We start from the raw sequence: 22,785 nt of genomic DNA on the forward strand, positions 1-22,785 counted from the left end.
CTGTAATTTTAAGCTTTTTTTTTTTTTTTTTTTTTTTTTTTTTAATATTCTGAGTTGTGTTTGTAAGAGGTTCACTGTTCCTCGTTGTTCATGTATCTCATAGCACAGCCCATAGCGAGGTCCCTGCCAAGGGCTTTTGAGTGAGCTCAGTCAGGCCGAAACTTGGATGCACCCGGTGAAACCTCCTGCCTGGATTTGAACCTCAGTGTTTATTTTAAAACCTTTGAAATCTTTGGAGCCTCTTCCCTCCCACTATGTTGCTGACATCCTAAAAGCCAAATGCCTCGGAGTAAGGGGAGGAGAAGATCTTCCAGATGGGAATTTTGACCTGGGACGTGTTACAAATGCTTTGGGAGGCTTCTGGTCGGTGCAAGCAAATGGCAGGAGGAATTTGGGGGACATTCTGGTGCGATGCATTGGGGTGAGTCCTGGTGCCCCGTGCCTGAGCCACATCCAAGTGCTGCACTTGCCTCCACAGACTCCACGGAGGAGCGCGGCTTGCAGCAGGACCTGCTCACCTCCGTGCTCATCCTGCTGCTCGTGCTCATCATCTTCCTCCTCTTGGCCGGCTACTTCTTCAGGTAGGCGCGTGCGCGGCCGAGCGCGCGGGGGCGGCGCGGGCAGGAAACGAGAGCATGCGCGACAGCGACACGCACACACATATAAATATATATATAAGTGGATATATTTGTGCATATGCACTCGCGGCAGAGCCTGCTGCGAGGATGAACAGGAAGAGCTTCTCGCGGCTGACGTGGTGGGTAGCGGCGGCGCGGCGGGCACGCCAGCCCCACGCCGCTCACCGCCTCGCTTGCCTTGCAGGTTCCGCCGGCACCGCAAGGCCGTGGTGAGCGCCGGCGACAAGAAGATGCCCAATGGCATCCTGGAGGAGCAAGGTAAGCGGCCTGGCCGCGGTGGGCACAGCCGAAAGCCCAGGGCTTGGGCTGGGCTTGCGCTCCGAGCCGGGGTGCAGCAGCTCCTTCCCGGTGGTTTTATCAGGGTGCCGGCTGAGATCCAGATTTTCTAGCGCTGGCACCTTGTGTTAGAAGGATTCTGACATTCTTGGGTTAGAAGGTGTTTCTTCTTGAAAAGCAAAAAAAAAAAAACAGGAAAAAACCCTTTGTGTAAAAAACCTTTAAAAAAAAGTTTTTTAAAACTTTAAAAAAAACTTAAAAAAAGAAAAAACTTTGTGTAAATGCAAGCTACTTCCCCATACCGAAACAGAAAAGAGGATGGGGAGAGGACTGCAAGCCATTAGCCCCACAGTAATTTTATCCCCGAACCCACAGGTATTTTTCAGCAGCTCCAGTTTTTGGGTCTGTCTTTCCGTATGTGGCACTTGGCATAGATTGCCTGGTGAGATGTTCCAGCCTGGTGAACCTGGGACAACTGCTAAGATCTTTCTTATGGATTTTTATACCCTCACAAGGGGAAAAAAAAAAAAAAAAGCCCCGACGTGGGCTTCTCATTGATAACCAGATGCTCAGCGTATGCAAAGTGGTGGGGCAAAAAGGAACGTGATAGAGAAAAAGCTGGACATCTAACCATAACCCAGGGCAGCTCCCTGTTGAGTGAGGTCTGTTCAGCTGATCCAGGGTGTTCTGGGGTGTCCTTGGGAAGCTGCAGCCTGGTGCTATCCACACTGGGAAGCAGTGGGAGCTCATGTCACCCTTGGGCTGCCCATGAACCTCAGCGCCTTGAGGAACCGTGATATTCTTCATATTCCTCGGAGTCTTTTTGGCTGTCTCAACCACATTGTAATCTAGTGGCGATGATGAGGCCATTAACTTCACCACTTGTGGTTCTACTGGAATTTATGATGTTCTCCAAAAAGACACTTGGCCTGTGGCTTTGTTTTCTTTTTATTTAAATCAGCTTTAACGCTGGTTTAAGCCTTATCCCAGAAGTCTGTTTTGCCATCTTCCAGATGAAATTGATTTATAAGCTGAACTCTCTTGTTGCCCGAGGCTCTAACCCTCCTTCTCGTGCACGGGCAGAACAGCAGCGAGTGATGCTGCTCAGCAGGTCCCCGTCGGGCCCCAAGAAGTACTTCCCTATCCCGGTGGAGAACCTGGAGGAGGAGATCAGGATGCGCTCGGCGGATGAAGGGAAGCTCTTCCGGGAGGAGTTTAACGTAAGTCAGCGTGCGGGCTTGCGTGGGGCGAAAGGAGCGGCCGCAAAGACGCATAAAATGGAAAGTACCCACGAAGGTGCCGTTGCCTTGGCAGGCGCTGCGCGGGTTTGGCGAGTTTAGCACCTGGGTTTAGCAGCCCCGTCTCGCAGGGCCCTTCCTGGCATCTCGCCACGTCCTCCCACTTCCTCTGCCGCGGTGCAGAGCGGCGGCTCCTGCGATGGGTGCTGCCAAAGCCAGCACCTGCCGTGATGGGGCAGCTTGTTGAGCTGCTTGCGTGGTTCTTGACGGATTTCTCCCGCGTTTGATGGCGTGCTGAAGGCTCCCTCCGTGCGAGCCTGCGCGCCGCGCTCCGGCGGTCACGTCCCTGGGTGACTGGGGAGCACTCGCTCATCAACCGCTGCTCTGGTGGTGACTTTTATTAGCCCTGGGGCTGTGGCCACTCATAGAAGTGCACTTTGCTCTTGCTCTGCAGCACCTCTTCAGCCCCGGAGCAGGGTCCAGCTGCTGAGCAGCTTCTCACCGCCCACCTCACCTTGCAAAACCATGGCATGTTGTCTTATGCTCACATAGACTTTGTAGAAATCCTTGCCTTTTTGTAGACACTTGCAGACATTTTGTAGGCAGTCTTAGATCTACGTGCCTAGCTGCCTTCAACACTTTTGTTCTTAAGACTTGAATTACTTTTAGTAAGCACAATGTATATGTTGCACTTTGATATATTATCTATAACAGTACACCTTCTGCTACCCTATGATTGTTTCATTTCTTACTATTTGTTCTGTATATGAAGATAGACCAGTAGGAAGATTATTTTCTTTAGTCTCAGTTTACTGAGGACCTTCCTGCCAGCAGTGGACAGTGTGACACCGTGGGGTGACACACGGGAAGTGTCACCGAGGGCGTTGGGTGGCTGTGGTGGGAGAGGGTGCCTGTGATTCACAGGATGGCAGGCAGGACGTGATGGGGAACATCCTCTGTGAGTCACCTCACGCCTTGGAGCCCGGAGGAGCAGCTCAGCGACTTGCAGCCCCGAGTGAGCGCCTCAAAACACAGCCCCGGCCACAGGGCATCACCAAGGGCTCTCGAAAGAAAGGGGCCAGCGTGGAGCAGCATGTGCCCCCCTGGAATGCTGCTCGCGCTGTGCCAGCTCCAAGTGCCCAGCTCCGTAGCCAACCTTATGCTTTTAACACAAGAGTGTTGCAGGGAGAATACACCCTATTTACCCCAAAGCTGCTTGTCCTGTCTGAGCAGGAGGAAACGCTGTTGTCCTGATGTTTACTAGGAGACCTAACGGTGAACACGGTCCAGGATCCTGCATCCCATAGACATGTCAAGCTGTGTCCTTCTCTCCTGCTCCCCTTAGCATCCTTCTTCTCAAATAACATGAAATGCAAGAAGCTCACAACAGTGCCATGTGCACGCTATGGGTTCTTAGGGATGAAATCCTACCTCAAGAGCCTCTGTTGAAGGGGAAATTCGGTAGGGCCTTGCAGAAATTTCTGATTTTCTTTTCACCCTTTCATTTGGGGAAGGGAAGAGGTTACTGTGGCAAAAAGCAGTTTTTGGCTCTCCTTGTGTGTGGTCTCCTCGGGAGGGTGCAGAACCAGGTGCCTGCCCTGTTAGCAACCTGCTGCCTGGCCTGTGATGCTCAAAACCTTGTTTGAAGGACTAACTATACTTTAATGAAAAACATAGTTTCAGGGTTTATAGACTTTGCATGCAACTTGTTGTATCCTCTGTGTGTGTGTGTATGTATGTATATTACATACATATACATGTATTTTAGGAAAAGTGTGGATTTCACTCAATTATGGACTTGATTAGTTTGCCTAAAGTATCTTCCTTTTAAGTGGGTAGCCTTTTTTTAAAGCATTGAAGCTTCTTCCTCCTTGCTGCTTGTTCTCATTGCTCTGCATTCTCATTTTTAGCTATTGCAATTGTAGCCATTCAGTCAAGTTAGTGCGTGACTGCATTTATCTGCAATCTTAATTTGGTTGATTTTTACCAAGAAAAGTATAGCTGGGACTCTTGGGGTGAGCTGCAGCAGGGGACAACCATGTAGTGCCAGGCTGAGCACCCCAAAACGCAGCTGCTGGAAGTGGGTGCCACAGCGGGGCTGCAGAGGCTGGTGTCTCAGCACCCATGTGACGGGGTCGCCGCCTCTGAGTCACGGTGCAGATGGCATTTCCCAGCAGAAACGTGCCCGGAATAGCTGCCATCGATGGCTCATGGAAAAACAGCATCTTCCCTCCAAACTGCTGAGCTGGTTTTCGGCAGTGAGAGCCACCCGGGCATCGCTTCTTATTTTAGATTAGCCAGGGAAAGTTGTTGAAGAAAGAAACTGAGGCATGTTTAATTTTGAAATTTATATATATTTTGCAATATATGTGAAACCTTGCATGTAAATAAGGCTTTTCTGAGAGCCGTGTGTGGTTACTGTTTAGCCCTGTTAAAACACACTGACCTTGGGTGTGATGTCTCCTTTCTCTTTCAGTCATTGCCAACCGGCCATGTGCAGGGAACATTTGAAATGGCAAATAAGGAAGAAAACAGGGAAAAGAACAGATATCCCAACATCCTGCCGTGTAAGATGCAACTTTTTAGTTAAATCATCGGGTTATCTGTCCAAATGGCATGGGGCATCCTGGAACTGCTACAGGAATGCAACTTTGCTGGGCACAGATGTTCTTTATTTATTTTTTCTTTTTTTTTTTTTCCCCTTCTTTTTTAAAATGCCTGTTTCCTGCCCTGATACATTAGTTCTTGGCGAGTATTTTGGATGGATTCTAAAGTTGCAGCTCTGATGTTAATGTGCTTGTAATGTGTTCTCTTCCAGATGACCACTCCAGAGTGATTTTGACCCAAATAGATGGAGTCCCATCTTCAGACTACATTAACGCATCCTACATAGACGTAAGTTAATGGTTTCCCGCTGTTAGTCAAACTGCAGATTTGACTAGAAATTAATATTAAATAGGTGTTTGTCTTCTAGAACATTCTGACACTTCATCTTTTAACTAACCGTAATATTTATTTCCTCAGGGTTACAAAGAAAAGAATAAGTTTATAGCGGCACAAGGTAATTTATTTTCATCTCTCCTTTGCGTTCATTTTAAAACTAAAACACACAGCATCAGAAATATCTTCACGTTGTCTTTGGGCATAGATGATGACCAAATATGAGATGGGATTTAGAGGGGATAGTTTAAAGGAAATGGTAACCTACTGCCTGTAGACCTGGAGTCTCTACTGTCTTTAGTGAAGAAGTCTGCTACTTTTTTCCCTTTCTTCCTTTTTTTTTTTTTTTTAAATTTTTCTTTTTTAGACAATTACTGCGAGTTTGAAGGAGGAAAGATCATGCTAGAGTAGATAGGGGAGTGGCGCTGTGACCAATCGCTCCCTCAGCCCTTCTGCTCAACCTTATGACTGTTTCAAAGACTTCTTAGAAATGACACAACCTCCTTATGCAGTAAAAGTCTCCCTGCATGGAGCTATATAAAAGAAAACATTTTTTTTTTTTTTTTAAGAAGGGTTCATGGTATATTGAAATTCTTGGGAATTTTGAGGCCATCCTAGCTGTGGGTGGGCACCTGGGGTCAGCCCTGATGCTCCTGGTCGTTTTGATGTCTCTTCAACGGAACTGTCCTGTCCTCTGTGTACTCAGGACCTAAACAAGAAACAGTCAGTGATTTCTGGAGGATGATATGGGAGCAGAAGTCTGCAGTTATCGTCATGTTAACAAACCTGAAAGAAAGAAAAGAGGTGAGTAACTGCAGGTCCGATTTTGGGTCTCCCCTGGAATGAGTGCTCCAAACCGTGCTCTGGGGCAGCTTGGTGTTTGGCCATTAGTGTTTCACACCACTTCCCCTTCCCGTCCTCTCAACATGTCTAAGTTTCTGCTAAAAACCATGGTTTTACTTTTCAAGATAAAAGTTTTGTGAATGGTTACCAAGGAAAAATATCAGATGGTAGTTTTGTCCCCTGTAGCCCATTTGTAGCCAAAGGCAAATTCTTCTTTTGTCACAGTGCAAGTAAGGCTGTATTCTGGATTTAGACTTTTTCTTTTGGCTAGAGATGAAGATGAGAGCATTATTCCTTTTATTTGAGTATTCTGTTTCAAAATGATTTTTTGGCGTATGCGGTTAACCATTAAGAAGCAACTTCTTTCTCGTGACGGTAAATCTGTTGCTCTGTGTTCCCACGCTCCCCCCTTACTGTCCTCTTCTCCTTGAAGGGCATTGGCTGAACACCGAGACACTAACTAAAATGTTAATGTGTTTAACATCTTTGCTTCGCAGATTAAAGAAGCTAAGTTAAAGAAACAACTAAGGAAGTGCACTATCAAAAATAACTTTAAAAAGAGCTGCTTTTTTTATTTTACTTCGTTTGCTATGTTCATTGTGCTACATCCTCAGCTGAACTCCCCCAAATCAAACTGTAGCCGTGGGTTCCCTATAGCTGTGAAAGTAAGGAGGGGAAGTAGATGGGAATATGATCTGGTTACTGGGAACACTGCCTTATTTTCCACTGCTCAAGGGTGACCTCTCCTGCCAGTTGTGAAATAATGTTGATAAAGTCTAGTGGTTTACTCTCCTTGGGAAGAAGACGGGGATGTGTTTGTGATAAGCAATATTCCATATCAGTCTTTCCGAGTGTCCTTTTATAGCTATTTTGTACTTTTTTTTGCAACAATAAAGTTGATCAAGAGACTGTGAGCAGTTTTGAGGAGAGACGTTTCTTTTTGTCTATTCAGGGTGGTTCAGCTCCTCTTTTAGTCTGTCTATGGTATTGTCATATCAAGCTCTAAGAGCAAAGGGCATATCAAGCTCTAAGAGCTTCTAATCTGAGAAGCTAGAGCTGAAACTTCGTGTTCCTGATGACTCCCACGTGAGGGCTGCCTTCCATTTCTCATTAACTGCACCTAGAAGATAAAGGGCCGAGATACCGAAAGTTCTCTATATTGTCCAAAAGCCCTCCAAAACCCTCAGCCAAAAAAAAAAACCAAACAAAAAAAACCCCAGAAATGTCTGTTTCATAAAAAAAGAAACTCCAAGGCTGTTCTTACCCTTCTCCATGTAAATAAAAGCACCAGTAGTCTGAGCAAAATGTTATAATATTTCAGATAGTTAAACGCTGTTTGCTCCTATACAGACTTATGTACATTATTTTCAAATAGCTGTATTATTCTCTGCGTGATCAATAAGGACGTTTGTCTGAGTGCTATAAAACGGGCTGTATGTTTATGCAGGACAAATGCTATCAGTACTGGCCTGACCAGGGCTGCTGGACGTATGGAAATATCCGCGTGTCGGTGGAGGATTGCATCGTCCTCGTGGACTACACCATTCGCAAGTTCTGCGTTCAGTCTGTAAGGAACAGGGTCTTGCTGGGTCTTCAGTTTATTTTTAAAGCAAATTATTACAGTGGAAAACGTTGGCTTAAAAGAAATTTAGAAAATTGGTTAAATATATTTGCAAATCAAGGGAGGTGTTGTACTGCTAGAGGCAGGCATGGCATGGTGATGCATTCGGTGTTGGCTGCAACTCAATACAGTAGGTTGTCCTTATTTTTGGTCCTGTAGCCACATACTGCCTGCGCTCCATCATTTGGATTGGCAGGGAGAGTGCCATAGATTAAAAGAAGAAGAGTGAATTTGGATATATGTGGTTATTTAGAGTAGGCTATGGATATTAGTTGGCCAAAGTCAGAGCTACTGCTGAATCTTATCTCTACTGAACATGTGTTTGCAGGATTTGGTTCTCCGTTGAGGGAGACCATGCAGGCTTACCGAGCAAACCAGTTCCCCAAATTGAAATAAATGACCTTGGTTAGCACCTTGTATAACTGCCTTGAAGAAAGGAGAATAAAAAAAATTAATAAATAAAAGAGGGGATGGTTTGATCATCTTGGAGACATTTTCTACCATCTGAGCTTAAGAACAGATAGTGGTTGATAAATGCAGGTGAAACAGAAGGCTGTGGCTATACTGCCGTTGCCTCTGCAGTATCTCTTATCTTAGAGCTCATCAGTTCCTGCAACGGTCTTACATGACCACTAGCCCTTCTCCTCAAGTCCGTAGCTCTTCTCCCTTTCATTTTTCAAGTGTAAAATGGACTGGTGAGATGCAAACATGTAGTACTAGCAGCTGGTGTTGTCAGATGTGTGTCCACATACATCGGGTGCATTTTGCATCTCGTGTTTTACAAAGAACTTGAAATTTTGGACCAGACTTCCTCATTTGATGCTGTTAAGAGTGCCATAAGGATTTGATAAGTGAGGAAAAAAAGACTTTAGATTGTTAGCATTGTTAACATAAATTAACAATCTCATTCTTCGCATATTCTATCCTTGCATTATTCTGTTTTTCACTGGAAAAAAAAAAAGATAATCTTACTCTCTGTATGGTGCGTGTCCCGTAAACTTCTAATCTTTGACTCAGGATCTAAATGTTGAAGAAACACAAGTAGTAGTAGTAGTAGTAGTAGTAGTAGTAGTAGTAATAATAAGTAGTAGTAGTAGTAGTAGTAGTAGTAGTATAGTATTTTGTATATAAATCTTGGCCTGAAACCTGAAATGTCAAAACTCAGAGTGTTCCTGTGTGTTCCTGGCAGCTTCACGATGGTTGTAAAGCTCCAAGGCTTGTTACGCAGCTCCATTTCACCAGCTGGCCTGACTTTGGAGTGCCTTTCACGCCGATCGGCATGCTGAAATTCCTGAAAAAAGTCAAAACACTGAATCCTGCTCATGCCGGACCAATCGTGGTGCACTGTAGGTATGTACGTGCTCTCCATGGCACTCTGCTAACTCGGGCTGGGATTGTATATAAAATGCCAAACCTCAATATTTTCTGTTAAAGGCTTTAAATATATAATACATACATACATACATACATATATATAAAATATATATATTATATATATAAAAAATATATACATATATATATATATAGATAGATATTTTAAGTTGCAATAATATTCCAGGTTTTTCTTAGAGCCCAAGGTAAGAACGAATTCAAAAGCTCTGTCCTGCTGTCACTTTAATACTGAAACAGAAGTTTTTATCTCTGAGTGAGATCCAGCCTTTGGCATAAATATGTCCTTTGTCAGAAAAACTGACTCGTCGTACAAATCCCTGACCTTTGCCAGCAGCTGCTCCTCTGAGAATTCATCCCTCATTTTTCCCACAACAAAATTGCCATTTGCTATATAAATTATCCATGAAATGGGTAGATTTTTTTTAAAGGAAGACTTGCATTTAAGAGATTTAAATTCTGCAATTTTGAAAATGTACCAGAGTACCAATGCAGAATGTATTTATACTTGGCAAGTCACAAATACTTATTTTTCCTGCTTTTAAACAGTTGTGCTGAATGTTTTGGAAATTTAATGTTAATAAAACAACAAACAAATTCCAAATCAATTTTAAAAGAATAAATAAAACATCATCAGTAGCTGTAGGCTTACAGCTAAGCAATAAGTGTCATCTTGGGAACTGTTACTGAGGTTAGAAGCAAAAAAAACTTTATCTTTCTGATCTTTGCTTAAGGAGATGGTTTTAGATCTATGCTAGACATCTAGAAAGACTCAAAGAGCCTCTGGAGCTTCATTGTGCTCTGCTGAAAAGAGTGTGTTTGTCACGACCAGCCAGCCTTTTCCCTCAGTTCCACTCAGACTTGCTGTGCTAGAACTTGTGAATCTCCAAAGTAAAATGTAAGAGGAAAAAAAAAATAAGATTTTAGTTGCCTTGCATAATCTTTCCTATGAAAACCCACATATAGTGTTTTTCTGTGGTGTTCAGTGGGGGCTAATACTGGGTTTAAGCTTTGTTTTTGACCTGGTCAATACTCTTTATTTAGGCTATCTGAAGTAGGAAATGGTAAGAAACGGTAAAAATAAAACCTCTCATTACAAAGATGCATTAAATGTAATGATCCAACGGACCCCGGCAGCACCACAACGTGTTGGTGTGTGGGACTAGCACGGAACTTCCGCTTGCTTTAGAAATAGGTGACTCCTAATTTCCTTTACTGCTCCGGATGTGACACTGCTGCATTGCGGAAACTCCTGGATCGTAACGGTGGATTTCAGAGGGAGCCGTTTAGGAAAAGGTCACCCAAAATAGAAAGAGCTCAGCTGGACTCTTCTATGTTAGTGAAAAAATCAACATTTGGAAGTAAAGAGCAGCAGATAAAATGTGGTGGAGGGGGAAAAGGGAAGTTTCTACCAAAATATGTGTTTCAAATGTTACTCTCTTAAACAGTGAGGGGAAAAAAAATGAGGGGGAAAAACAAAGTAAAGGCAACCCAGAAGATGGGTAAAACCAAAAGGTTTTGAGGCAGGTGTCAAAATTATCAGCCTTAGCAAGGCTGAGCAAGCATGGAAGGAGCAAAGCTGCTCCCGAGTGAGCTGACGGGAGGTGGGGAAAGGGTTAAGTGCGGAAGGGAAGATGGGTCTGGAAAACGGGATGGTGGCAGCAAAGGGAGGAGAAGGTGGGAGGCCGAGCGCAGGGCTGGCAGGGGTACAGGAGGACGAGCGGGAACTGGAGATGCGCGAGCCTCGCTCGGAGGCCTTCCCGCACGGGAAGAGGGAAATATCTGTTGGGTGTGAGTCAGGCCTAGGGGATGCTGAGCTGGGCCTGGCAAAGCGGGAGCGTGCGGAAGCAGGAGGCCAGCCGGGCTCCGGGCCCAGCCGAGGTCACTGCGGTGCCAATGGGAGGAAATGCCTGCAAAAGGCCTGGAAAAGGGGAAAAGGGAAAGGAGAGGAACCGGCCAAAGCCAGGAGTAAACAAGGAGGAATGTGCAGGTAGAAGGATACAATGGACTTGGTACCTCGGAGCTGTTTCCGCAGAGAGCCAAGTTCCTTGATTTGCCTGCTTGGCTTGGCAGAAGTTGGTTCAGCAACATCACTCCAAGCACAACTGGAGCAGTATTTTGATTTTTACATAGTATTTGCTGTTAAGACTATGTGTGTACATAAATCTGTACATAAATCTGTACACACATATGAGCTAAGTAGCACTATGCGTGCAGTTAGTACCACTACGTATTGCTGTTAGTTTTTATAGTATTACTTAAAGCTTAAAATTCCCTTGCTGAAAAATAGTCTGCGTCTTTGAGAACACTTGGGTCAGGGGAGAAATTTTTGCCCTGATTTAGAAACTGTTTCTCTGACATCACAGCCAAGCAAGTGAACAGAAGGTTAAAGGAGAGCTATTAATGCCTAGCACAGGATGCCATGCCCTTTTCCTCTGAAAGGAAGAGCTGCAAGGCAGCGAAGTCGGGTAATTTATAATAGTCTTGCTCCCTCTCGTGGCCCCTGAAGGGGGATGTAAAACAGTAGTTTGCAGTAGCTGCATTAAACGGTGTAGAACTTGTTAGCTTAATGTTTTCAAAATAGCATGCAACAAAACAAAAAGGCTCTTGGAACTGGGAAAAACTATTGAAAAATATATCCTTAGATTGAATAATTACAGTCATTTTTTTTCAAAGATCTTTTTTAATATAATTTCAGTCTTAAAATTTCTGAGTCAGAAGAAAAGGGTGACTTTTTAAAAGCTGAGCTCCTTTTGTATTGATACCTCTATGAGTGAAAAATGAGATGTTGTGTTGGCCAGTAATTCAATCCAGCCTGAGTTCTGCCTGTGTCTTTGTTGTAGCAATCCATGAGGACTTTGTAGTTCATTTAAGTGTCTTTTTTCTTTTGAAGTGCTGGTGTGGGTCGAACGGGCACGTTTATCGTTATAGATGCCATAATCGACATGATGCACGCTGAACAGAGAGTTGATGTTTTTGAGTTTGTCTCAAGAATACGGAATCAGCGCCCGCAAATGGTTCAGACTGACGTAAGTAGCCTCTTAACCATCCAGAATTACTGCTTTTCAAATTTAAAGTAGCACGTGCCTCTGTCACCCAGCTGGGTTATTGCAAGCTGAGCAAAACCCAGCAGCAAAAGGTTGGAGAAGAAGATCCAGACAAGTTGGGTTGTGCTAAAACCCCCATAAGGCGTGTTTTATTTAGGGGAAATGTGGATGTAATCACTGCATGTAAAAGCATAGAATATTATAGAATGTGAGCCATAAAATAGAAAACTTAGTTTTAGCTTGAACTGTGTTTTGATGATAGTCAAGCAAATGAGAGAAAAGGAAGAGCCAGATTTGCTGCAGCTTTGCTGTTTCCAGTCTGCTTACTTACAGTGCCTGCTGTTTGCTCCTTGCAGATGCAATATTCATTCATTTACCAAGCCTTACTTGAATACTACCTCTACGGGGACACAGAACTCGATGTGTCATCCCTAGAAAAACATCTACAGACGTCACACAGCACAGCACCAAATCTCGTCAAAATAGGGCTAGAAGAAGAATTTAAGGTACGTGGAGAAGGTTAGGTTTCAGCAGTTAAACCAAAAAGATACCTAAAAAACATGAGAATGACAGGGAGAAGGAACTGTTTCTATTTCTCTTGGTCCTTATCCGAATCTCTGTGTTTTATTACAGAAACTAACCAATGTTCGAATAATGAAGGAAAACATGAGGACTGGCAATCTTCCAGCAAACATGAAAAAAGCCAGAGTCATCCAGATAATTCCGTGTAAGATCAGCTTTGTATCTCTTGAAACAAGTGTTATAATACATGATAACTGTAACGTGGTCAGAATTAAGCATGTTGGTTATGTGCTGGTAGCATCGCATCTCACGTAAGAGCCTAAGGGCATTGGGATGAACGCAAGAGCTCTTGACAGTGAGAGCAGCAGCTCAGCAACCTTGCAGAATGTTTGCAAGCATGAAATACATTGTGATCAGATATTTTTCAGGATGGGATGAGGTAATGCAGCAGTTCCACTTTTTCAGTAGCCAAATTTCCTGTATTCTGCTGTGATTCATCCTCTCGAGGTGACTGAGTGTGAAAAGGAAAGTTGCTGAACTTTTTAATTCTATCTTGGGGGGGAATGTTTAAAAAAAATAAATAAAAACAACAAAAAATCCCCAGGAACCTGAGCACCCTTCCCCATGCGTTTAGTAAATCCTGGATAAGACCTTTAAATCATTCTTCCTGGTTTTCAGGCAAATTTTTCATGCTCTTCTTTCCAAGGTTATAACGGGGCAGTCAACATATAGTTAGCAAAAGCAAGGAGAGATATTTGTTTTTATTTTTCAGATGATTTTAATAGAGTGATTCTGTCAATGAAAAGAGGTCAAGAGTATACAGACTACATCAATGCTTCCTTCATAGATGTATGTATAAAAACTTTAAATATATTTAAGCTGAAAGTCAATATTTGGTTGCTGATAAAAGTCTCTTTAAAAAGACTCATCATCATCCTTGCTTATGGAGATCTTTAGCGTTTTTGTTTGGGTTTTGCTTATGAGAGTTTTCACATACATTTCTTATCTTACTCCAGTGTTTTCAATTTCAGTTCAAATAGTTACGTGCTTGAGTTATTCTCGTGCTTAGATTTATAAACTATAGTTTTTATTAAATTCTAAGAAAACAAGCCGTTACGGGTTAATTAGCTGTACTACTAACAGTTATAATTGGAACTAACTACTCCCGTATCTGCACGTAAGCTACAATATAAAGCAAATGTGCACTTTGTCGACTGGCAAAGAAAAAACACAGCCCATTTGGTATGGAGAAAGGGTATAAGAGTATTTGGGAGCTCTGATGTATGTGAGAGGACTTGGTTTAATCCCTTACTTTGCTCCTGCCTTGCTGATGGAAGTTTGCACAATGCTATCTATTGGGTTTCAGTTTTATTTAAATATGAGGATTAATTATATCCTTAAGCAATAAAAGCCTATTAGTGATTGAGGCTCTTGGATACTCGTTATAAAGTAGCACATCCATACGTAACTGGACCTGTAGGTGAGGCAGCGAGTTCCCCAGTGATTCTGCAGGGAGGCCAATAACTGCAGTGGTTGATGGGCTTCAGTATCCTCCTCGTGAGAACAACTGGACCAAAACCTCATCTGCAATGACCTAGCCTGAAACGGTGGTCCTTTCTTCCAAAAGGACCTTAATTTAACCATGATAGTTAAGCGTGTTTCTAGAATGCAAGTAGTCTTACGGTTTCTCTAAAATATATATTTTTACATCTCATGACTATGCCTTTTTTAGTGTGTGTGTGCGCGTATTTTTACTGCATTTCTGGCAGTGAGTGAGTGACATTTGATTGCAACTTATTGAGTTCCTTGGAATAATGGAACAATTAAGTATATTTGTTATTACTTCCCTCTTCATGACTTACAACCCTTTGAATGTGTAGATCCGTTGCCTGTTGAGGGGCACGGTTGTTGTCATGAGGTTGGCGTGAGGTCTGAAGACGGTTCCCAGATGCATCCCAGGTTTGGAATAATGGCATGGGAAACTCATGGATATATGTGCTCTTCCCCGCGCAGGGCTATCGCCAGAAGGATTATTTCATTGCCACGCAGGGCCCGCTGCCGCACACGGTGGAGGATTTCTGGCGCATGGTGTGGGAGTGGAAGTGCCACACGGTGGTCATGCTCACCGAGCTCCAGGAGAGGGAGCAGGTACCGCTGGCCACGCTCTTTCCTTCAGCACTTGTAATCCCCCTCCTTGGTGCTTTCCGAATGCAATAAAGAGGAGTGTCAGCATTAGATAAACTATCTGATACCTGCAAATCTGCATAATTAAATATTTTAATTATATTATATGGAAATTATTATATTATTATATTATATAAATATTATAATTATTACGTAATTAAAGTGCATAATTAATGCACTTTTCTGCATTTTGTGTATCCCTCCTGTTTCCCTCTGTGTTCAGTGATGGAGATTCAGGGCTCCCCTTGTTGGCCAGGGTGTTCCCATAACGATCTGCAAGGTGGTGTTTGCTTTTGGGAGACTTTAAAAACATTCCATCATATTTAGGGGATAATTTTATTCTAACCTGTTTATAAAGCAATGCTTAGTTTCTCTGTCTCAATTATCCTAACGTTAGGATATCCTAATGTTATCCTTAAAGTTAATTTTGTGGAAATGCTTCACTGCTATATAAACCAAAGGGTTATTAGTCATTCCACTCCAAAGGGTTTAGAACACTTTTTTTAAAGTGAAAATCGCATAATTGAAAAAAAAAATCAAGGAATACTTATGACTCTCTTTCAATTTTGCAGGAAAAATGCTTCCAGTACTGGCCATCGGAGGGCTCTGTGACTCATGGAGAAATAACAGTAGAAATCAAGAATGACAGTCTTTTAGATGCCATCAGTGTAAGGGACTTCATCATTACATACAGTCAGGTATTGTGGTTATTTTATATTATTAATAATAATATTATTAGCATTGGTTCCAATCTAGTTCACTTTAGCAGTAGTTTCTAGAACAAAAGTAAATAACACAGAATCAGAAAATTCCTCTACTGCTAGTTACATTAAAAAAAAAGTACCAACATCAAACTATATATTTTTTTCCCTCAGATTATTTTCTATTTCTCCTCCTCATCTTTAACGGTAGAATTATAACACTATTAATAAGGTCCATTCTAAGCCAGAAACTGTCAACCTGTTGCATTATATTCAAAATAATGAAATAACATTCACATTATGTGACAAAATTAGCATGACATGAATACCTATTTAGGGCTGCTTTTAATTAGCAAACATATAGGCATGGAAAACTTTTTTTTTTTTTTTATGGTAAAATTTAACCAAGTTGATATTGAAAAAAGGTGAGAAAGGTGAGTGAGTTTCTTGAACTGATATTTTTTTAATCGTTTACCAACACTTTATTTTCTTTGGATGATAAAAGTCATAAATGATTGATGCTGAAAGTGGTAACCTCTAAGCGCATATATCCTTAGAACTACTCAAATGAAACAGCTCTGCAAATCAAAAGGGAAACTATAGAGGTGAATTATCAGCAGTGTGGAGGGGCTGAGGACTCTGAGGTCTGCCTGACTGCTGGGTTGTCAGAGCAGAGCCTCCTATCAGTATGGAACAAAATCTATATGAAGAGTATTTAAAGAAAGAAGCACGTTTCCGTTTTGAAACGCTAACTGCCTCAAATGGGATGGTTTGTGCCCGTGCAGAGCAACCAGGAGAAGCAGAGCAGGCTGGTGCGGCAGTTCCACTTCCACGGCTGGCCGGAGATCGGCATTCCCGCCGAAGGGAAGGGGATGATCGACCTGATCGCGGCCGTGCAGAAGCAGCAGCAGCAGACGGGAAACCACCCCATCACGGTGCACTGCAGGTGGGCTCCCGCTTGCTCTGTATTCCCCATTCATAACAGCAAAACCCCCATAAATTAGGATTCGGTAAAGGATTTGTGATTTCTTTTGCTAAATTGCCCTTAATGGGTAGGGAATAAACAGGTGCCTTGGTTTCTTAGGGAGCTGTAGCAGGAGGTTGTTCAATGCCGTGGCTTGGAGAGTGGGATTATGGAAGCGATGTGGCACACCCCACCAGTGTTCTGCTCCAGTGGTCTGACGGGATGGAAATGCAGCTGCTGTCCTACAAATGAGCAGGAGAGTATCTCCAATCCAAACTGAAGGCAAAAATCTATCTGTGGCCTGTAAAGCCCATAGAAGGAGGAGTGAGGAGGACAGAGAAAATGATGCTTAATGCTAAGGAGTAGCTGAAGTAGGACTTGGTGCATCAAAAGTAGAATACATGTTTGTCGTCTGCCAGCGTTTGTCTTTTTCTCCAAACTGTCCTTTTTTATTTGAATATCTCCTAGGGTTCTTTGAAAAATATATTTCTTTTTGAAATGTTTTTTTGAGTTCCCATCTGGCACTACACAATGGTTACATTCCCAGTATCTTTTGGGGTACATTCTTCCCTAGTTTTCCACCCCCCTCTCCATTTAACTCCAATGATTCTTAAAACAATTAGAAAATAAAAACCCAAACCACAGAATAATTACGTTCTAGACCTATTAATGTTTAGAACTCCCTCCTACCCCCATTGTATAGGTTTTTGAAAGTTATATGAACTTCTCCGTGAAGTCATGCCAGCATCTTCCAAAATAAATGAGTACCAGTGTATCAGTAGGTAAGCACACTAAAAGTCTAAGACCATTTTTTTTCAGTATTCACATGACCTCTTGAAAACTTTTGTTCATTTTTTCCCCAACTGTTTAGGAATGGTTTAAGGAAGCCCTAACAAAGATAGTTGTTCTGTAGAATAATGATAAAACTCTAAATATTTGGGGGTTTATGGACTGACTTGTGAGCAGAATGCAATGAGAATCTGTTCCCATCTTCTAGCTCTCTTCTCCTCCCCTGTGTTTGTCTCCAGCCACATCTGTGGATTGGAGCTTTCCCTTCTGTAAATTCTTATATACAAGAAAAATATAAACAGAAAATACTGAAAGCAACATCTATCTGCCTCTTTTGCCCACAGCTGAATAAGCAGCACGTGTGATGGTCTAAGTGTGCTGCTTTACAAATATGCCTGTGCTTTGTGCCTTTATTTTTCCATCTCTTTGTAGCTGTGAACTTACTCCAAAATGGGGCTCTCGCAGGGCTTTGAGATGGTTCCCAGAGATTAGCTAATTACACGTAAATCTCAATCTTTTAAAATGTTGCATTTGTCTTTAATCTGATAAAAGTAATTATCTGAAGGGAATAACACATCCAATACATCTTGCCTGTTCGTTTTTCCCCAGACTTCTTATGTATCCAGCTGAGGATACATGCATTTGCACTTAATCTTTCCGCAAGGCCATGCTCATTAGAAGGTTTTTCTGTTTTTAATGGAAATAAGGTAGAAGAAATGACCTGCTATTATGATTCATCTTCTTATGAATCATTTAAAGGCATTAAAAGTTTAAATTTAATAAATTATTTTGCATTTATCCTTGTTCAGCAATTCAGTGAACCTTTCATTTGTATTATCCCTGATACCCAATCTCCAATTCCTCCCTGTTAATAACTTTCCCTACCGAAGCTATTTACCTTCCAGTGCACAGCCACCGGTTTTAGCTCCATCCCAACAAAACTGTGATCAGGAGAGGAAAAGCAAAGTCTTTGGTATGGCTATGATATTAGGCATAACAAATGTGATATTCAGATATATTTCATTTCCACAAATTTATGATCTCAAGTATATGTAGGGTCAAAATATATTGAGTCAATCACACTAAACGCAACCATGTTTGGACTTCTCGTCATAGATAAGTTAGAGGCAGAATAGTTGTCCTTCATTTCTTGTATTTGCTGTTTGAGAAGAAACGGTTTCATCACAAGTCATTAAAATCATGATAGTCGGATATGAAACTTCTCATTGAAAACTTTCAGTTAATAATAATAATAATATCCTTTCATATTTGCCCATGAAGAAGAGAGATAAATCATGTCTTGAAATGTGTGGATGTGATCACACCATGCATCTTTGTGTCACTGAAGTCAATGCAAGTGAAAATAGTCTTTATTTAGGGGCGCGTTCTGATAACCAAGTTCTGCCATTAAAAGTCTAAAGACTGTGTTGTGCTCCTGTCACATCAAAACAAAAAGCAGAGTGTGAGAGCACCGGAATTTTGTTGTTGCTGAACACTAATTTAGATTGAAGGAAGATGATGAACTGGCAAAGTTTCTGAGTCTTTCAGACTTTGGCTCATACTTTGTGTTATCTCCGCCAGCTCTGGAATCTCTTCCTTGAGTATATAAGCTGTGACTAATGGGCCTTTATTGCTTCCAACTAAATTTTGATTAATTCTGGCTGCAGAATTATTATAGTAATCAATCACCTGGCAAAGCCTGGGTGATTAAAATAATCACAGATAAATAAGAAGTTGGCTGGTAGTAGTATTCAGGTATCCTATATCACTATTATTTCTTTTTTCCCTTTTTTATCCTGCTATGTCAAGCAAATATGTTTATGTTGCAGTGCTGGCGCCGGAAGAACAGGTACATTCATAGCACTCAGCAATATTCTGGAACGAGTAAAGGCTGAAGGGCTCTTAGATGTTTTTCAAGCTGTGAAGAGCTTAAGACTGCAAAGACCGCACATGGTGCAAACACTGGTATGATATTTAACAATCAGCATCTTTGTCAAGGGACACGTGTTTGTAAATATTCTTGGGGGAGGAGAACAAAGTAGGCTTTTGCAGGCTGAAATAAATTATGTATGATGACTCTGTATACAGTATTAGTAGAAATCTGTGTTTTTACTCTACAGTCTCTAAAAATACAACGTGACTTAAAGCTCTGTGGTCTTTAAGAATGGGTGATGGATCCTGTGTTTTGCTGATGACAAGCATATGAAGTGTAAATGGCTTTTAAGCTATACAACAGATATTTGATCCTATGTTAAAAAAAAATATGGGCTTAAATTGGCCTGCAGTTCTTCTCTAACACGTTATCCTATGTTAAAAAAGTCTGGGCTTAACTTGGCTTCCAGTTCTTCACTAACAGGAAAGATGATTTTGACTGGTTTATAGTTCACCACAAATAATATGTGAAGCTTAGTGCGGATACTTGTCCTTGATCAATAAACATCAGAGTTGCTTGAATGTGTACCTTTTTGGACTATATGTAAAATTGTTCTTATTTTCAGCCTAATAGCATATTCCCTTCAGCAATTAGGAACTTTTAAAAGCAGTTATCTCAGAACACTCTTTAAAATAGAGGAATAAAAATGGATGCGGGGCAGCCCAGAGAGTCTGCCAGCCAGTGATGAGGAGGAGAGAGGGGCCATTGGATCCCTGGCACAGGAGAAACAGGCACGGGGGATTATCCCGTGGGATCCCTGCTCACCCTCTGAGCCCTATGGATCAGTAGGTCCAGCTTGTGTAGACCAAGCTGGAACCTGTTGCATTTATCACTTGTGTTTTGCTCCTATTTTATCTTACTATGCAATCGAAGTACATTTTAATACCTTTTTCTTGTCTTTCAGGAACAGTATGAATTCTGCTACAGAGTGGTACAAGATTTCATCGACATATTTTCCGATTATGCTAATTTCAAATGAAAACTCCTGCCTTATTTTTTAAGTTGTTGGTATAAATAGTTGTATATTCTGTTAATTTATTTTATGTCACTCTTATTGTTGACTTCTACTGTAAATAGGACCTTGTGTTTGCTCTAAAAGTTGCATTGCTGTATAAAATTTTCTTAAATATAAATACCTTTAAAAGCAAATTATAATATTCATATACAGTATATCATTCTAAAAAGCTATGGAAATCTTTATTCTAAATAACAGTAAATTAATTCTTGAGGGTTTATTTCTTTGCATTTTTTTCCCTTAGAAATATTTATCAATGTTATTTCCCAATTCTCGAAGCTTTATGTAGCTCATTACATTTCATACCAGACAGATGAATTGTGATACATATGTTTTAGCTAAATGTGTTTTCGCCATAAATCTTTCTCCATTTCAGTCAGCAGCAAACAACAATATTCTTCATTTGGGGGCACATTCTGATAAACTACTCCTGCTTATTTGTATTTTATTTCCAATAGTCTCATTGAAGGTCAAGAGTCTGCTCAATGAGTGAAGTGCTGTTAATGACAGAGGTTGTCAGAATATGGCTCTTCATGTGGGACAATGCGCAGTCCAAGTGAAAAATAGAACTGCTTTTAAAATCTGTTTTTCTAAAAACTGCAGGTTGATGGTGGTTCTGTTTTGTGTCTTACTGTCCAAGAGGTGTAATCATTATGAATACAGATTTGAAGCGTTTAGTTTAATTTAGTTTTCAAAGTCTATTTTTATTTTCATTTTACACCAGCTTAAGTCAATTTAGAGGTACAATGATGTGAGTTTACCACTATTTTGAGAATGTTTTGCATATCAGAGAGTGTATTTTGCTGCATCTGAATTTGTCTACTTGAAGAAGCTTTGTAGCCATTATCAAAAATTGATATAAAGCTTTGATAGATATGTGCATAGCTTTCCCCACTGAAAGAGAATAAGATGAAGACAGAGTATCACTTTTTGATTAAAATCAACAGAATTAGCAGTATTTTGAAAAAAAAAAATACTTTGCTAACTGCATAATGCTAGCAGTAAACACTGTAGCAAAAAGCTCTTTTAAAATGTATATTCTTAAAATAAACTCCCCATATAATTGTCCAGAAAAATGTTCCCTTTATCCAAAGGAGATATATGACTGTGTATATAGATATATTTTTACTGAAAGTACTACTGAAAATCTGATTGGTAAAATAAATTTTAAAAATCTTTATCACAGTCCTGAATGGGATTTGCTGGGGTTTGGGAAATCTGAAAAAAAAAAAAATCACAGCATATCTGAATGTTGGAAAATTTAAAAAATTATATATATATTTTCCACTCTTTAAAATGCTTATATGAATTAATGAGCACAAAGTATGATGATATGTCCTTTAATTACATAACTAATATGCAATAGTTCTGTCTTGGCCAATTGGTTGGGTTTTCTCAGTGCAAACATAAAAGCCTTATTTAAAATCAGCCGCCTACACTGATTCTTTCCCTGTTGCTCTTGCACTGTTCTACACCACGACCATTTTTACTCTCCCATGCTAAAGAGCATTTTTATTTCCTAACAATGCAAAGGAAAGGGTGCAGTTCAGAAATCTCTAGGCACACTGTTCTGAACACTGCCATTTACTGCTTCTTGTCTTCCCAGTGACGCACTTCTGTATTTATTTGTACAGTAAATTATGCACTTGAAGAAGAAAGATTATTTAAAGACTAGGCGTTTGTTCTGAGCTGCTCTTGGGAACTGCACTCGCATTGCAGAAGACGTTGTCTAGAGGAAAGGATGCCAAGTAAGCTCACGTTGCTACTGCATGCTGAGATTTTATACCATTTTTAAAAGCCACCAAATAAACTCAATGTGAAAACCAATGTGGGTACTCTGATTTTAGTTGCTAACCACATTAAAATGTATCTATGAGGAAACTGAAATACCTAGAATATACTTCAGAAATCATAAATATGGCTGTGTTAGGACTTCTCAAGTCATTGGAAAGCTTACTTTCCACTTCTGGCATTTGGTCAATGGACTGTTGCATTTAACTCCAGCAGCCCGATAATGAAGGAGCTATATCTCAATCAAGTCATATGATTTTCTTTTAAATTTTTCTATGTTGCATGGGATTAATTTACAATGCCAAACAGTGATTGGAAATTGTACCTTCTGATCCGTGCGTGGTTTTGGTCACTATGTGACCTGAGTGTCTGTTTTGCTGTGTTAAGGTAGGTCCCAGTCCACCCAAGCATTTAAGCATTTGCTTTCCGACATCTCTGTGCCACAAAATATTCAAGTATCGCAAGTTCTTTGTTCCTGAAGCAATCCCTTAAGTGCTTTGCTGAATTGGGCCTTAATGAAGAATGCATACTGTAATTACCAGTGTTTTTTAGAGTATTTTTATGTATCAGTTTTTTAAACTTTTAAAATGAGCCTGACCACCTGTGTTCAGTATATTGAATGTTTTCATTTCCCTAACATCCTTTTCAGTATGAAGTTACTGAAACTTTTCTGTATAACCAAATTGTATTTAATTTGTCAAATCTTTATAATATATGTATGTATTATACAGTTTCAGCCATTATTATTTTCTTTTATTACATTTATAATTTGATCTCGCTGTGTTTTTAATGCCAGTGAATGTTGCGGAATTATTTGTATATGCAAATTGCAAGATCTAATACATTCTGATGCAAGAACAAAGCTGTGTTTTATTCTCAAACTGCATTCTTTCC

At 40.9% G+C, this 22,785-nt stretch overlaps 1 protein-coding gene across 1 annotated transcript; it reads left to right on the top strand.

Moving 5' to 3' along the window:
- Positions 1–825: 825 nt before the first annotated feature.
- On the top strand, positions 826–21,334 carry PTPRE (protein tyrosine phosphatase, receptor type E). Its single transcript, XM_026042439.1, has 17 exons — positions 826–896; positions 2,003–2,134; positions 4,629–4,719; positions 4,971–5,047; positions 5,177–5,213; positions 5,799–5,896; positions 7,383–7,502; positions 8,746–8,906; positions 11,839–11,974; positions 12,349–12,498; positions 12,626–12,719; positions 13,287–13,363; positions 14,528–14,662; positions 15,271–15,396; positions 16,185–16,345; positions 18,982–19,117; positions 19,990–21,334. Exons 1-17 carry the CDS (start codon positions 876–878, stop codon positions 20,062–20,064), a joined length of 1,827 nt encoding a protein of 608 aa, XP_025898224.1. The 5' UTR covers positions 826–875; the 3' UTR covers positions 20,065–21,334.
- Positions 21,335–22,785: the final 1,451 nt, after the last annotated feature.

Source organism: Nothoprocta perdicaria, unplaced genomic scaffold (genome assembly GCF_003342845.1).
Source record: "Nothoprocta perdicaria isolate Ctin4 unplaced genomic scaffold, notPer1 scaffold_301, whole genome shotgun sequence".
Taxonomy (NCBI): Eukaryota; Metazoa; Chordata; class Aves; order Tinamiformes; family Tinamidae; genus Nothoprocta; species Nothoprocta perdicaria.

Excerpts from the sequence above, each read along its gene's own strand:
- PTPRE (XM_026042439.1), top strand. The coding sequence starts at position 876 with ATGGCATCCTGGAGGAGCAAG. Across the intron at positions 5,214-5,798 it reads TAAGTTTATAGCGGCACAAG|GACCTAAACAAGAAACAGTC; the intron begins GTAATTTATTTT and ends CTGTGTACTCAG. Across the intron at positions 14,663-15,270 it reads AGCTCCAGGAGAGGGAGCAG|GAAAAATGCTTCCAGTACTG; the intron begins GTACCGCTGGCC and ends TCAATTTTGCAG.